At 43.6% G+C, this 13,605-nt stretch overlaps 1 protein-coding gene across 1 annotated transcript; it reads left to right on the top strand.

Moving 5' to 3' along the window:
- The first annotated feature begins 255 nt into the window (after nt 1–255).
- Nucleotides 256–662, top strand: LOC108538456 (cytochrome c oxidase subunit 7C, mitochondrial-like). The gene has a single exon (XM_017886556.1). It carries the CDS (start codon nt 350–352, stop codon nt 539–541), a length of 192 nt encoding a protein of 63 aa, XP_017742045.1. The 5' UTR covers nt 256–349; the 3' UTR covers nt 542–662.
- Nucleotides 663–13,605: the final 12,943 nt, after the last annotated feature.

Genomic DNA, 13,605 nt, shown 5'->3' with positions numbered 1-13,605 from the left:
CAGAATGTGTTATTTTTGAAGGGCAGCTAAAAGACACTACATCTCAAAGATGCCTAGACATACAAACATCTTCACTCATCTAGAAGATTCTAATGGCATTCTGAATAGCACTATCATTCTTTTAACTATCTACTATGACAGCTACCACAGTAACATTTCTTTTTAATAGCTGAGGCCATTTAAGAAGGAGGTGAGTTAAAGATTTCCATAATCCATTCTAACTCTCACATTCTAAGATTCTGGTTCTCCAGCACGGGGGAACAAGGTCATGAAAACAAGGTCTTGATGAAGTGCCGCCATTTCATCCGTCCTCTGTCTCTGCGCCTTTCGCAGAGCTTCCAGCAGCGCTATGTTGGGCCACAGGATCCGGAGGTTCACAACCTCTGTGGTCCGTAGAAGCCACTATGAGGAGGGTCCTGGGAAGTATTTGCCATTTTCAGTGGAAAACAAGTGGGCGTTACTAGTTAAGATGTGTTTGTACTTTGGATCTGCATTTGCTGCACCCTTCCTTATAGTAAGACACCAACTGCTTAAATCATAAGGATGTTTCAGTTCGTCCATTTAACAGATATGAAGAGCATTTTAAGAGATACAGCCTCTGGAAATGGATCAAACTCTAACTCATGGCATACTAGATATGTTTGTCAATAAACTTATGACATTAAAAAAAAAAGAAGATTCTGGTTCTCTTTATTCTCAAGTCCCAGCATTCAATAATGCTGGATACTACGGTTGTTTATGGGCTAGAAGATGAGTCAGCAGGTATAGCCATTTGTGAGAAGCAGCTTCTTTTTTTTTTTTGAGACGGAGTCTCGCTCTTGTAACCCAGGCTGCAGTGCAATGAATGGCACAATTTCGGCTCAGGGCAACCTCCGCCTCCCAGGTTCAAGTGATTCTCCTGCCTCAGCCTCCTGAGTAGCTGGGATTACAGGCATGCACCACCACACCCCACTAATTTTTCTATTTTTAGTAGAGACTGGATTTCACCATGTTGGCCAGGCTGGTCTCGAACTCCTGACTTCGGGTGATCCTCCCGCCTTGGCCTCCCAAAGTGTTGGGATTATAGGCATAAGCCACCGAGCCTGGCCAAGAAGCAGTTTCATTATACTTCAAACAACAGTGAAGCCAGCAAGACAGCTGCTGTGGTTTACATTGCTGAACACGCTGTTGGGTTTCACAGGCCAGTAAAAACTACCTATTGTCAGCAAGCCTCATTTTTCTTAGTTAAGGGTTAAGAAGCACAGACTTAGCTAGTAGTTCCTAAAGTAGAGTGAACAATCTCTTTTCTCAAAGCAGAATTAGTATAAGTGCTTATCCACCAAAATCAGGGTTATTGGTTTAACGGAATTTGCTCATTTCTGAAGATGTCCTACTGGAAATATGATAACTGAACATTAAAAAACCATTCTTGCCTAGGAATGTGCCTCCAGTTGCAATAAACAAACTACGTAGACCACTAATGTTATACACGCTCAGACACAGGAAAAACTGCTTTCAATAACAACAAAAAAAAAGTAAGTCAAGGGCATTATTTTTTTTAATCACAAAATGCTATTAACTGAAGTACAGAGAAAGGAATAGAAAATATGCAGATACAATATCAACCACTAACCTTTTTTGTGAGAGCCAGAAAGGCAAAACAACCTGCAACATTCTATGAAATTATCTATTGTTCTGGTTTTAAGTATTTTCAACTCAGTTTCACTTCTGAGTCAAAAGTAGTTCATCTTTAAGAATTCTGTCATAAGTAGCCTCCCCTCCAAATATATTTTTCAAAGTTTTGGTTTCCAGTGAAGGACTAAACTAAAAAATGCCTCCTAACTGCTTTCTGGTTTCATATCCAATGGTTCATCTGAGCATTACACCCTGAACACAAATAGATGTTCCTTTTTCATTCAAAGGCAGCCAATTTAACCTAACATTTCAAATTCTAGCTGAACTACTAATAAGGAGATGCAGATATATGCTATGTATCTATACGTCTATGTATCTCTCCATCTATATATCTCTTTAGCACTATGATAAAAGATGTCCTACCTTTTGATGAGCAGGTACTTTCACTATTGTCTCATTATTTGAGTATTAAAACAATATGCCTCAATTTTACTCATTTATAAACTATCTGCTACTCTCCACTCACTAACCATAAACAAAGGCTGAAACTGAAAACAGAAATATATTTTTTAAATATATAGGCTAGCGGGGCACAGTGGCTCACACCTGTAATCCCAGAACTTTGGGAGGCTGAGGCAGGCAGATTACTTGAGGTCAAGAGTTCGAGACCAGCCTGGCCAACACAGAGACACCCCATCTCTACTAAAAATACAAAACTTACCTAGGCTTGGTGGCAGATGCCTGTAATCCCAGCTACTCGGGAGGCTGAGACAGGAGAATCGCTTGAACCTGGGAGGCGGAGGCTGCAGTGACCCAAGATCACGCCACTGCACTCCAGCCTTGGCAACAGAGTGAAACTCCATCTCAAAAACTAAAATAAAATATGTAGGCCAGGCACAGTGGCACACACCTATAATCCTAACACTTTTAAGTAATCCTGGCGGGAGGATTACTTGAGCCCAAGAGTTTGAGAATAGCCTGGGCAACATAAGGGGACCCCCATCTCTGTCTAGCTCTGTTGCCCAGGCTGGAGTGCAATGGCGCAATCTCGGCTCACTGCAACCTCCGCCTTCCGGGTTCATGCAATTTTTCTGTCTCAGCCTCCGAAGTGGTTGGGACTACAGGTGCACACCACCATGACTGGCTAACTTTTTGTATTTTTAGTAGAGATGAGGTTTCACCATATTGGTCAGGCTGGTCTCGAACGCCTGACCTCAGGTGATCCACCAGCCTTGGCCTCCCCAAGTGCTGGGATTACAGGCGTGAGCCACTCTGCCCGGCAAAAAAAAAAAAAAAAAATGAGCCAAGTGTGGCGGTACACACCTGTGGTCTCAGCTACTCAGGAGGCTTAGGTAAGAGGATCTCTCAAGCGCAGGAGGTCAAGGCTGCAGTGAGCCATGACCATACCACTGCACCCTAGTTTAGACAATAGAGCAAGACCTTGTTTCCAAAAATATATATATATATACGTATACATATATGTATATATTAAATGCAGACTGGATAACAATCATGGGAATTTACCTAGATACAAGCTTTTTTATACCTATTTGAAAAACTGAAGAAAAAAAAGGTATTCTGAAAAGTCATCCTTATGAAAAGTATATAAAATCTATTTAAAAGTCCTAAGTAAAAAATTTAATTCACATATCAATCTTGGATTTGAATTACTCACTACAAACATATAACCCAACCCTCCCTCCTAACAAGCTTCCAGAAGGGTCCTTCTAAAACACAAATTGGCCAGTCATTCCCTAGCCTACAGCTCTGACGGCTTCTCACTGTCAGCTTCTCAGTACAGCTTCTCACTGTCATCTGAGTGATCTTCAAGCTTTTTAGCATGGTTTACAAGGCCCTTCCTGTGGCCTCTGATTATCTGTCCATTACCCTTCAAATCCTTGCTCTACCAATAAGGAGTAAGTCATTTTTCACTGTCTTGAGTCTCTGCATGCACTGATTCCTGGCTGGAATTCTCTTTATCCCACTGCTCTCCTTCATATGGTTTGTTCATCCTTCTAGTTTCAGTTTAGAGGAGTATCCTTCTCCAAGAAGCCTTTGAATTCCCTCATTTCTCTCAATCTTTTCCCATTCACCCCTAAGTGGTCCTCCTCAGAGCTCTTACAGGCCCTCTGCTTACTGATTTCTGTTTACCTTCTTACATATCTGTCTTCTGAACAAGGACTTTAAGTTTCTTCAATTTTTTTTTTTTTTTTTAAAGAGATAGGGTCTCACTCGGGTCACCAAAGCTGGAGTACAGTGGCGCAATCATGGCTCACAGCAGCCTCAAACTCCTGGCCTCAAGCCATCCTCCCATTTTAGCCTCTCGTAACTGTAACTACAGTGGCACAGGCGTTACTATGTCAGCCTAAATATTTTTTTTTTTTTTTTTTTTTTTTTGAGACAGAGCCTGGCAATGTTGCCCAGGCTAGGACTGTAAGTTTCTTGAACGCAAAGGTTATGTCTTATTTCTAATTCCCCAGTGCTTAGCCCAGGACACACTTTCAGTGCTCTAACATCTACCAAACATCTACCGAACGATCAAGTCAGAATACACAAACGAGAACACAGGCTTCTCTTTAGAATCTAGGCAGAAAGTATCCCAACTCTGCGTTGTTCAACACTCCATACAAAACAGCTTGCCAAATCACCAGCTCCCAATGGTTCAAATACTGGGCTAACAAAGGAGTTCCCAACATGTGGGCAAGATGCCTTAAGCCCACAAACACATCGTCCACAAGCTATTTTCACTATATCAAAAAGTCTAAGAAATTATACATTGGCCAGGCGCCAGTGGTTCACACCTATAATCCCAGCACTTTGGGAGGCCGAGGAGGAAGGATCATGAGGTCAAGAGATCAAGACCATCCCGGCCAACATTGTGAAACCCCACCTCTACTAAAAACACAAAAATTAGCTGGCAGTGGCATGCGCCTATAATCCAAGCTACTCAGGAGGCTGAGGCAGGAGAATCGCTTGAACCCAGGAGGCAGAGTGTGCAGCGAGCCAAGATTGCACCACTACACTCCAGCCTGGGCAACAGTGCGAGACTCTTTCACAAAAAAAAAAAAAAAAAAAACCCACAATAATGAGGCCAAGACAAGCTAACTCAAACAGTTCCTTTACTTCTGCTTAAAATTTATCAACTAAGGATAGTAACAGAGTTATCATGCTCTGCCTAATTCCTGATTAGCATATGAAAATCTTTTATTGAAAACTCCAGGTTCAAATTAATGATTTCATAATAACTACTGCCCAGAACCCCAATAGCAGCCTATTAGGGAGATAGCAAGTGGTTTCCATATTTTTGACATTTTAGCCAGGTGCGGTGCCTCACACATCTAATCTCAGTCACTTGGAAGGCTAATGCTGAAGAATAGCTTGAGCCCAGGAGTTTGCAGTGAACTATGACAGCGCCACTTTCCACTCTGGGTGAAAGAATGAGACTCCATCTCAAAAAAATAAATAAATATTTTGAAAAGTTTTTATTTCTAAAATGTGATTATAGGAAATAAGCAAAAGTATAAACTTAAACGTAACTCTCCAAACCAAAGCCCTAAAGAACTAATTTTAGACTTGTAAAGAAACACGCAAAAAGCCAGGTGCTCACGCCTGTAATCCCAGCACTTTGAGAGGCTGAGGCAGGCAGATCACTTGAGGTCAGGAATTCGAGACTAGCCTGGCCAACATGGTGAAACCCCATCTCTACTAAAAATACAAAAATCAGCTGGGCGTGGTGGCGCATGCCTGTAGTCCCAGCTACTCAGGAGGCTGAGATGGGAGAATCGCTTGAATCCGGAGGGCAGAGGCTGCAGTGAGCTGAGATCGTGCCATTGCACTCCAGCCTGGGCAACAAGAGCGAAACTCTGTCTCCAAAAAAAAAAAAAAGACCGGGCGCGGTGGCTCACGCCTCTAATCCCAGCACTTTGGGAGGCTGAGGTGGGCAGATCACAAGGTCAGGAGATCAAGACCATAATGGTTAACATGGTAAAACCCCGTCTCTACTTAAAAACAAAAAAATGCACAGAATTGGCCGGGCATGGTGGCAGGTGCCTACAGCTACTCGGGAGGCTGAGGCAGGAAAGTGGCGTGAGTCTGGGAGGCAGAGGTTGCAGCGAGCCGAGACTGTGCACTCCATCCTGGGCGAGACTCCAACTCAAAAAAAAAAACAAAAAAACTCAGGAGTCTTCAATCAAAAACAAGCTGTCAAGGATTAAATGTCACTTCCTCCAATTACATAAACAAAACTCAGTGGGAATCTATTATGGATAGTTTAAAGGTTGTGCTGCCTTGATCCTCCTCTTTTCTCTCAGCAGCTGCTTCCTCTTTTCTGTAAGCTTCCTCATCCTCCTCAAGTAACCAGACACTGCATAGACTAATAATAATCTTTGCTTTTCTCTTCCCTCTCTCCATTATGCTTATATTATCACAGATTTGTTTTTCCAACCATTTCTGCTCATCTGACTTCCATCTCCCCATTTCCAAACATCTTCAGTTATCTCCATTTGTTTGTAAAATGAATTGGACATTTCATTCATTTCAAATCCAACATGTCCTAAACTGAATTTATCTGACCACTATCTTAAAACAATGTATACAATTAAATCCTACATCTTTCTTACTCCATCATTGACAGCATCATTTTCTAGTCTCAAAACCCTGGAGTCAATTTTAAGTCTTCTTTCATCAAAGATATTCAAATCCCTATTTTTCTTCCTTCATGATAGCTTTCATGATATGATCACCCTTTCCTTTCCATTTCCCTCTAGACAGGATGTACCTCAGCAAAACCTTGGAAAACCTTGGAAAAATTAGGCTGGGCGCAGGGGCTCACATCTGTAATCCCCGAACTTTGGGAGGCCGGAGCCAGAGGATTGCTTGAGCCCAGGAGTTCAAGACCAGGCTAGGCAACATAGTGAAACCTCGTCTCTACAAAATATCAACCTGGGACCACTTGTCGTACCTACTATTTGGGAGGTTGAGGCAGAAGTATTGCATGAGTGTGGGAGGTTGAGGCTGCAGTGAGCCATGATCATACCACTGCACTCCAGCCTAGGCAACAAAGCAAGACCCTCTCTCAGAAAAAATAAATAAATGATAAATTATACAGTTAGATATCCAAAGGTTCTCCAAAATTGTCAGATGCACATTCACTGCTTTCTAATTTAGCCCAGTGGGTCTTCAGACTACCCCAAATAACACCACACACCATTTCCTAACCACGGACGACTCTGCCCATACCATTTCCCTCAACTGTAAACGTCCTTCCCCTCAACTTCAAGTCAGCCCAAATACTACTTCCTATTCCTCTAATCCTCACTGACTTTCTGATCTCCTACCTCCATTTGAGAGTACTGTAAATTCTTTTTTTTTTTTTTTTTAAGAGAAGATTTTGCTCTCTTTCTTACCCAGGCTGGAGTACAGTGGTATGATCACGACTCACTGCAGCTTCAACCTCCTGGGTTAGAGCGACCCTCCTGCTTTAGCCCTTCCCACACAGCTGGGACTCACCACTACACGTGGCTAATTTTTTTTTTTTTGGTAGAGACAGCGTCTCCCTATGTTGCCCAGGTTGGTCTTCCTACTCCTAGGCTCAAGTGCTCCTTCTGTCTACCCTTGCAAAGTGCTGGGATTACACGTGTGAGCCATCACACCCAGCCTCAGGTTTCTTTTGTATATTCTTCAATAGACAGCACAGACATACAATGTTAGTTAATAAATATTTGCTCCATTAATTATTGATTAAGTATTGTGCACCTGCTAAGAATCAGGTACTGTGGTTAGCTTAATCTGTAATATCAAAACAATAACATTTCTCTTCTCTTTTTTCTTATTCTTTCTCAAGATTCTACTAGTCTTTCCTTCAGTTTACCACTACCAGTTGTCCTTTTACACTCAGTTGAGCCTTCAGCTGAATAGCAGTTAAGCAACCTCATTAACATGATTCTGGAATAAAAGGGAATAATGACTTTTCTCTCAAAATATTCCAAGAAAATCAGAAAGAATAACGAGCAGTAAGTTTCCAAAGGCTATTTGACCAAGTGGAGGTTTCTCACAATTGTCCTTATCGTGAACTAATTTCACACTGGTGCCCTTAAGAACTGACCAAAGCCTTCAATGTCACTGAAAGCACTGAAAGCATGAGAAAACTTCCTTTCTGTGCCTGGACTCTCTATTTGATAAATACATAGCTTTTTTTTTTTTTTTTTTTGAGGCAAGGTCTCAGTCTGTCACCCAGGCTGGAGTGCAGTGGTACGATCTCCACTCACTGCAGCCTCTCTACCTCTTGGACTCGAGCGATCCACCCACCTCAGCCTCCCAAGTGGCTGGGACCAGAGGCGCATACCACCACACCCAGCTAACTTTTGTATTTTTGGTAGAGATGAGGTTTTGCCATGTTGCCCAGGCGGGTTTCAAATTCCTGAGCTCAAGCAATCCACCCACCTTGGCCTCCCAAAGTGTTAGAATTACAGGCGTGAGCCACCACGCCAAGCCAATATATAGTTAATTGAAGAAAAGCGGTTATTTTTAAAGTGCTTATGAACTGTAACTTATGATGACCAAATATTTATTTCAACTTAGCTCCTCCAACTAAAACAATCACTCTGACCTGATACTCAAGATTTAACACCACTAAAACACAACATAAACCAGGCACAGTGGCACACACTTGTAATTCCACCTACTCAAGAAGCTGAGGCAGTAGAAAACCTGAGTTTGAGTCCAATGGTTTGAGTATACACATGTACATACATACATACATACATACACACACACACACACACTCTCTCTCTCTCTCTCTCTCTCTCTCTCTCTCTTTAGGTGTTCATCCATGGGTTCCACAAAGATAACTAGAGTACATTTGGGGCCTTTAATCCCATCTAAACAATTTGCTGTTAACGAAACTCAAAAACAGAAATACCTATATTTTCTCACTAAATCAAATTGTTACCTATGAGGAGTAAAGACATTGGATCTGCAGGTCCTAGCACAATCTATAGATAGAAGGCCTTTCAAATTTGAGGCGCAAAAAAAAAAAAGAAAGAAAAAAAATCTTCTACACACTTCCTTCTTTTATCTGCAATATAAGAAGGAATCCTTTTGAACTCTAATAACGTATTAACATGAATTAAGAACACGATTGTTGGGAAACTCAGATGATGGCAAAGCTTAAAAAGGAAAAAACAAGGGCTGGGTGCAGTGGCTCAGGCCTATAATCGCAACACTTTGGGAGGCCGAAGCAGGATTGCTTAAGCCCAGGAGTTTCCGATCAGACCAGAAAACAAAGTGAGACCCCTATCCCTATCTCTCCAAAAATTTTAAAAATTAGCTGGGCACAGTGGTGTGTGCCTGTAGTCCCCGCTACTCAGGAGGCTAAAATGGGAAGATCCCTTGAGTCCAGGGGTTCGAGATTGCAGTGAGCTATGATCAAACCACTTCACTTCAGCCTGGAAGACAGAGCAAGGATTTAAAAAAAAAAAAAGGCCAGCATGGTGGCTCATGCCTGTAATCCCAGCTCTATGGGAGGCCGAGGCGGGCAGATCACCTGAGGTCAGGAGTTCGAGACAAGCCTGGCCAACACGGCAAAATCCCGTCTCTACTAAAAACACAAAAAAAATCAGTCAGGCATGGTGGTACACACTTGTAATCCCAGCTGCTTGGGAGGCTGAGGCAGGAGAATCACTTGAACCCGGGAGGTGGAGGCTGCAGTGACCCAAGATCGTGACACTGCACTCCGGTCTGACACAGAGTGAGATTCCATCTCAAAAAAAAAAAAAAATAGCATGCAAGAAAAAGCTTAATTTTCTGATCACACCTTGGTACTATGGCTCCAATGGCAGGTGATACATTAAAAATACATTATTTAAAAAAAAAAAAAAAAAAAGCCAGGTATGGTGGCTCATGCCTGTAATCCTAGCACTTTGGGAGGCCAAGGCCGGAAGATCAACTGAGGTTGGGAGTTTGAGACCAGCCTGGGCAACATAGTAAGACCATCTCTACAAAAAATTGAAAAATTATCCAAGTGCCAGGCGTGGTGGCTCACACCTTGAACTCTTGAGGTCAGGAGTTCAAGATCAGCCTATGCAACATGGTGAAACCCCATCTCTACAAAAATACAAAAAGTTAGCCTGGGCGCGGTGCTCAAGCCTGTAATCAGCACTTTGGAGGCGAGACGGGCGGATCACGAGGTTCAGGAGATCGAGTACATCCTGGTACACGGTGAAACCCCGTTTCTCTCTAAACAATCAAAAACTAGCGGGCGAGGTGGCAGGCGCTGTAGCCCAGTACTCGGGAGGCTGGGCAGGGAATGGCGTAACCCGGCGAGGCGGGTTTGCTTGAGCTGAGATCTGGCCACTGCCTCCAGGCCTGGTGAAGGCGAGACTCCTCTCAAAAAAAAAAAAGCCAGGCATGATGGCAGGTGCCTGTAATCCTAGGTACTTTTTTTTCCCCCCCCCCTGGAAGGCTGAGCAGGAGAATGCTTGAACTCGCGATGGCAGGGGTGCAGTGAGCCGAGCTCATGCCTTGCATCCAGCCTGGGTGCAGAGCAGACTCTCTCAAAAAAAAAAAAAATTTAGCCAGGTATGGTGGTGGCACGGCCCATCATGCCTATAGTCCCAGGTATCGGGAGTCTGAGGTGGGAGATTCTTGGGCCAGGAAAGGTTGAGTCCAGTGAGCAGTGTCCAGCCACTTACTCAGCTGGGGACAGCACACCCTGTCTCATAAAAAAAAAAAAAAAGGCAGGCGCTGGTGCTCAAGCCATGTAATCCTAGCCACTATTGGGAGGCGAGACAGGCGATCCAAGGTCAGGAGAGCGGCACATGGCTAATACGGTGAAACCCCGTCTCACTAAAGATACACAAAACTAGCGGGCGACGAGGCGGGCGCCTGTAGTCCAGCTACTTGGGAGCTGGAGCAGGGAGAATTGCATGACGCTGGGAGGCAGGCTTGCAGTGAGCTGAGATCCGGGCCCCGCACTCCAGCCGGGCGCAGGAGCCAGACCCCAGACTCCATCTCAAAAAAAAAAAAAAAAAAAAGGCCAGGCGCAGTGGCTCAACACCTGTAATCCCAGCACTTTGGGAGGCTGAGGTGGGCAGGTCACCTGAGGTCAGGAATTCGAGACCAGCCTGGCCAACATGGAGAAACCCCGTCTCTACTAAAATAAAATTAAAAAAAAAAAGCAGCCGGGAGTACTGACGCGCACCTGTAATCCCAGCTACTCAGGAGGCTGAGGCAGGAGAATCGCTTGAACCTGGGAGGCAGAGGTTGCAGTGAGCCGAGATTGCGCTATTGCACTCCAGCTTGGGCAACAAGAGCAAAACTCCATCTCAAACAAAAAAAAAGATGATGGCTTCTTGAAAGAACACAGAAATCAACCTAAAGGAATTCCTGATGGCCAAAGCTAGAACAATCTGAGTAACAAAACAATGACAGTTACTGGATTTTAACCCATAAAATAAAATATATACCCATGAGTCCATAGTGATATGAATAATAAATAAACAAACGGAGGAAAGAAAGCTCTTCCTCACAGAATTACAATCAATAAATGTAGAAGGAGAGAGTGAAATAGAAAGTCACAGTTAGGCAACCACAAAAGCAATAAATTTTGCAGACAAGCTCCACCAGTTGCTAAAATTGAGAACCACAGTTTGAGAAGACTCTAACATTGTTTACAAACTCATCAAGTATCTCCCACAAGATACTTATCAACTACAAAAGGAAAGAGAATAACTCCACAATAGAAAGATCCTCAAGATGCCAACTTAACCAAGTAGTCAAGGTAATCATGATCATACTGACATCACGAATCTCCTGATATGGAGCAATGAGAAGGAATGCATAAACTCACACCATTCATGAGAAAACATCAAACAAATCCGAACTGAGGGATATCCTATAAACAATGGATCAGTAATCTTCAAAAGTGTCAAAGTCACAAAACATAAGGAAAGTCACAGGAATAGTTACAAACCATAAGAGAATAAAGAAAAATAACAAAATGCAATTAGAATCCTGTAACAGAAAAAGGACATCAGGGGTCTCTCCTTCCAGCACAGTATGAGAGCAGAGCAGGACCTGTAGTGCCGGGAGTCATGGCAGGAAAAGCATTTAGAAAGTTTCTTAGGCCTGTAATCCCAACACTTTGGGAGACAAAGGTGGGCGGATCACTTGATGTCGGGAGTTTGTGACCAGCCTGACCAACATGGTGAAACCCCATCTCTACTAAAAATACAAAAATTAGCCGGAAGCAGTAGTACACACCTGTAATCCCAGCTACTTAGGAGGCTGAGGCAGCAGAATCACTTGAACCCGGGAGGCAGAGGCTGCAGTGAGCACAAATCGCGCCACTGCACTCCAGCTTGGACAAGAGAGAGAGAGACTCTGTCTCAAAAAAAGTTTCTTCCTCTTTGAGCGTTGGTTGAAAAACAAGTGCCGGCCAGGCCTGGTGGCTCATGCCTGTAATCCCAGCACTTTGGGAGGCCAAGAAGGGTGCATCACCTGAGGTTAGGAGTTTAAGACCAGCCTGGCCAACATGACAAAACTCCATCTCTACTAAAAATACAAAATTAGCAGGGCATGGTGGCGCATGCCTGTAATCCCAGCTACTTAGAAGGCTGAGGCTTGAGAATGGCTTGAACCCGGGAGGCGGAAGTTGCAGTGAGCCAAGATTGCACCATTGCACTCCAGCCTGGGCAACAAGAGCAAAATTTCATCTCAAAAAAAAGGAAAACAAGTGCCACTGAAATCGTAACCAAAGGAAGCATAATTCTTTCAGAAAAATCTCAAAGAAAAGTATGGCAAGCAACAGCAGTAGCTGCTGGATCAGGCTCTGAACGAAAGGGTAGAGAGAGATTCAACCAGTCAATGTAAAAAGTTGGAGATAGGCCGGGCATGGTGGCTCACGTGCCAGTCTAATCCCAGCATTCTGGGAGGCCAAGGTGGGTGGATCACCTGAGGTCAGGAGTTCAAGACCTGCCTAATCAACATGGTGAAACCCCAACTCTACTAAGAATACAAAAATTAGCCATGGCACCGGGCGCGGTGGCTCAAGCCTGTAATCCCAGCAGAAAAAAAAAAAAAAAACAAGTTGGGGATAAAGTCCTTCCAGAATTTAGAGGTGCCAAAGCAGCTCTAGGTGACAAGGATTATTCATTTAGAGATGGTGATACTCTTGGAAAGTATGTAAACTGAAATAAATCACTATTGAAATGGCATCATCGTGAAGCTGCCCATTCCACTAAAGTTCTGAAATCATTCATCACGTAAATAATTTTCAAGTTTGTCTTTTATAATAAATTAATGATATCTAAACTAATCCAAAGCAGGTGGATCACCAGAGGTCAGGAGTTTGAGATCAGCCTGGCCAACATGGAGAAACCCTGTCTCTACTAAAAATACAAATTAGCCGAGTATGGTGGCAGGTACCTATAATCTCAGTTACTCTGGAGGCTGAGGCAGGAGAAACGTTTGAACCCAGGAGGTGGAGGTTGCAGTGAACTGAGATCACACCACGGCACTCCAGTCTGGACGATAGAGCAAGTCACCATCTAAACAAAAAAAAAAAGGCGGGACACAGTGGCTTACGCCTGTAATCCCAGCACTTTGGGAGGCCGAGGCAGGTGGATCACTTGAGGAGTTCGAGACCAGCCTGGCCAACACGTCTTTACTAAAAATACAAAACTTAGCTGGGTGTAGTGGCACACACCTATAATGCCAGCTACTCTGTAGGCTGAGGCAGGAGAATCGCTTGAACCTGGGAGGCAGACGTTGCAGTGAGCCAAGATGGTACCATTGCACTCCAGCCTGGGGGACAGAGCGAGACTCCATCTCAGCGAGACTCCATCTCCAATAAATAGACAGACAGACAGACAGACAGATAGATAGATAAATTGACTCCTAATTGTCTAAGCCATGTAATGGTTACCAGGTAGGGGTATCCATATAAATTACTATCCAAACCAAAACCATTACATGAGAAACAGGATCTATTAG

This window comes from Rhinopithecus bieti, unplaced genomic scaffold (genome assembly GCF_001698545.2).
Source record: "Rhinopithecus bieti isolate Rb0 unplaced genomic scaffold, ASM169854v2 scaffold_14826, whole genome shotgun sequence".
NCBI classification, from domain to species: domain Eukaryota; kingdom Metazoa; phylum Chordata; class Mammalia; order Primates; family Cercopithecidae; genus Rhinopithecus; species Rhinopithecus bieti.
Note: the sequence above shows the minus strand (reverse complement) of the source record. Positions and strands in the feature narration are given on the sequence as shown.